General features: G+C 28.7%; 1 protein-coding gene across 1 annotated transcript in view; it reads left to right on the forward strand.

Annotated features, from left to right (window-relative positions):
• The first annotated feature begins 53 nt into the window (after positions 1 to 53).
• The window catches only part of LOC106792602 (proton-coupled amino acid transporter 4-like), a 7045-nt gene continuing 4272 nt past the window's right edge, over positions 54 to 2826 (forward strand). Inside the window, exons 1-6 of the mRNA XM_014759074.1 lie at positions 54 to 122; positions 600 to 692; positions 1306 to 1663; positions 1849 to 2127; positions 2318 to 2496; positions 2806 to 2821. Of these exons, the coding sequence (XP_014614560.1) occupies positions 61 to 122; positions 600 to 692; positions 1306 to 1663; positions 1849 to 2127; positions 2318 to 2496; positions 2806 to 2821 (987 nt within the window). The 5' untranslated portion in view covers positions 54 to 60. The remainder of the gene's footprint in view (positions 123 to 599; positions 693 to 1305; positions 1664 to 1848; positions 2128 to 2317; positions 2497 to 2805; positions 2822 to 2826) is intronic.

Here is a 2826-nt window from a genome sequence, read left to right on the forward strand (position 1 = left end):
ATTTATTAATTAATATTATTTGTATATTTTTTTTTTTTTTTTTTTAGAATAACAAACACCATGGGGAAAATGGAAAAAGAAGCAGAATCGAGTGGTGAAATGATGAAAGATTTTAACAGCAGGTAATCAAAAATACAACATATTTGTTTTCTCGATTTTCATGATTATTGTCTTATTTGTTTCTTCTCTATTATACAAAAACAAAAAAGAAATGTCACTTTATTCGTAACATAAAAAACGTATTTCCCTAATTAAATAAGATCTTGATTTATCGATAGGATATCTCGTGACAAGGGGGGTTTAGATAGTAAATTACGTTTCTCGATCAGATCAAAAAATTATCGGAACGATCGAGACATGTAAATCGATTCGGTAAAGATGTGTTCGACAATGTTTTTCTTTTTTTTTTTTTATTGTTTTTTGTTTGTTTTTTTTTTTTCGGATTTTGTCTTCTCTCTTTCTTTTTTTTTTTATCGCGTAGAAAACGTACGATAAATAGAACATATTTGTTCGGCGATTAAAACTCGATAATATCCGAGCAATTAATTCCCATCTTTGGTTCTTTCCTTCATCCTGTTTTTTTTTTTTTTTTCATTTAGCACAAAAATCGCAGCGATCTCGATCGGCGATTACAACGAGAAGGATGAATTTTACGATCCCTTCGAACACAGAGACAAAAAACATACCAATTCGTAAGTTTCTTTTTGATTTTTATTCAAATATTTCATTTTGTATTTTCGTGGAAAGGAGAACACTCGTCTATATGATTGAAATTATGATTTTTAATGTAAATTCTGATTGCAAGATATTAAAAATTGTTTCAAAAAACTCGTCGCGTATAATTAAATTAATTTATAATAATAATTAGCATTTAAATACAATTCATTTCAAAAAGAATGTATAAGTTTCTCTATGATTTTTATTCAAATATTTCATTTTGTATTTTCGTAGAAAGGAAAACACTCGTCTATATGATTGAAATTATGGTTTTTCATGTAAATTCTGATTGCAAGATATTAAAAATTAATTGTTTCAAAAAACTCGTCGCGTATAATTAAAATAATTTATAATAATAATTAGAATTTAAATACAATTCATTTCAAAAACAATGTATAATTATACTAAATTATATATTTACTAATTAGTAATGTATCTACAAAATAAAAGCTTCTCAATTCAATCATATACACGTATGATTTAAAAATTGTCGAGCTTGTCGTTGTTATTTAAAACATTAAAAAAGAAAAAAAAAAGAAAAACGAATAAACAAAAAAATTGTATGAATATTAAATGTCTAATTTTTAGTGACTTGGGATCGTTAGCCCATCTTTTGAAATCATCCCTCGGTACCGGTATTTTAGCGATGCCTAACGCGATTAGAAATGGTGGTCTAATAATTGGTTCATTTGGGACCATAATAATTGGTATCATTTGTGCTCATTGCGTACACATACTCGTCCGTTCCTCTCACATACTTTGCAAACGTACAAAAACACCAAAGATGACGTATGCCGAGACAGCCTATGCAGCATTTTTGTGTGGACCTAAAGCTTTAAGACCCTGGGCAAATGTCAGTAAAATATTCGTAAACATAGCACTCTCAGCAACTTATATAGGTGGTGCATGTGTTTACGTTGTTTTCATTGCTACGACGATTCATCAGGTTAGTTGGATTGATTTAATCATCACTTTGTATAAATGATCTAATCGTTTCTATCCTGCACATTATAATTATTTAATAATGTCGTTGAAAAATACTGCATCGAATTAAATTTATTTCGCTATTTGTTTACTCGCATTTATACATTGAAAAATAATAATTATATTCTAATGAATTAATATTTTCAGATTGCCGAGCATTATAATGGAGCTAACACGATAAGCAAAGTATCCGTAATGTTAGCATTGATACCAGCAGTTATTTTATTAGGACAAGTCAGAAATCTCAAGTATATGGTACCATTCTCGATGGTTGCCAACATTAGTATGTTTGTTGGTTTCATTATGACTCTTTATTATATCTTCAAGGATATCAAACCTATCGATAAAGTCAACATGTTCCCGGAAATTCAACAATTGCCGATATTCTTTGCTACTGTCGTATTCGCCATTGAAGGAATCGGTGTCGTAAGTTTTTCCATTAGTTTTTTTCCGATTAAAAATGATCTTAGCACGTCTTATGCAATTTCTTAGAATGCGTGTGAGAATCTGATAAGAAAAAAAAAGAAAATAAATAAAAATAAAAGTAAAGACAACCGAGACAAAGAATTTTGATTAATAGATTTATTTGCATTAATCACGTTTATTCGATTATTAGGTAATGCCAGTGGAAAATAACATGGAAAAACCGCAACATTTTCTCGGTTGTCCTAGTGTACTCAACATAACAATGTCCATAGTAGTTACCCTTTATGCAGTGATTGGTATCTTTGGTTATCTGGCTTATGGGGAATACACTGAAGCTTCTGTCACGTTAAATATTCCAGTGGGAGACATGTAAGTTGTTTTTTTGAAATGTTGCTATTAAAATCAATATATTCAAATGATTCATTTATTTTTTTTTTCCCCGATTGCTCTACGAGATTTTATATTGTAATGAATTTTTTTTTATTTAAATTGTACATTGAAATCTGTTTACTATTAAAAGATTCTGATTCGATGAATAAACATAGACGACAGACGTTGTTGAAGTTGAATTCTTCAACAATGATTCTCATTAATTTTCCATTGAAAGATTTTTATAAATGACAGAAATTTATTTATCGAAATATTAATCAAAAATATTATTTTGTTTGTTTGTTTAAGTATGGGTCAAGTGGTTAAACT

This window comes from Polistes canadensis, unplaced genomic scaffold, assembly GCF_001313835.1.
Source record: "Polistes canadensis isolate GaletaPanama2010 unplaced genomic scaffold, ASM131383v1 scaffold_491, whole genome shotgun sequence".
Taxonomy (NCBI): Eukaryota; Metazoa; Arthropoda; class Insecta; order Hymenoptera; family Vespidae; genus Polistes; species Polistes canadensis.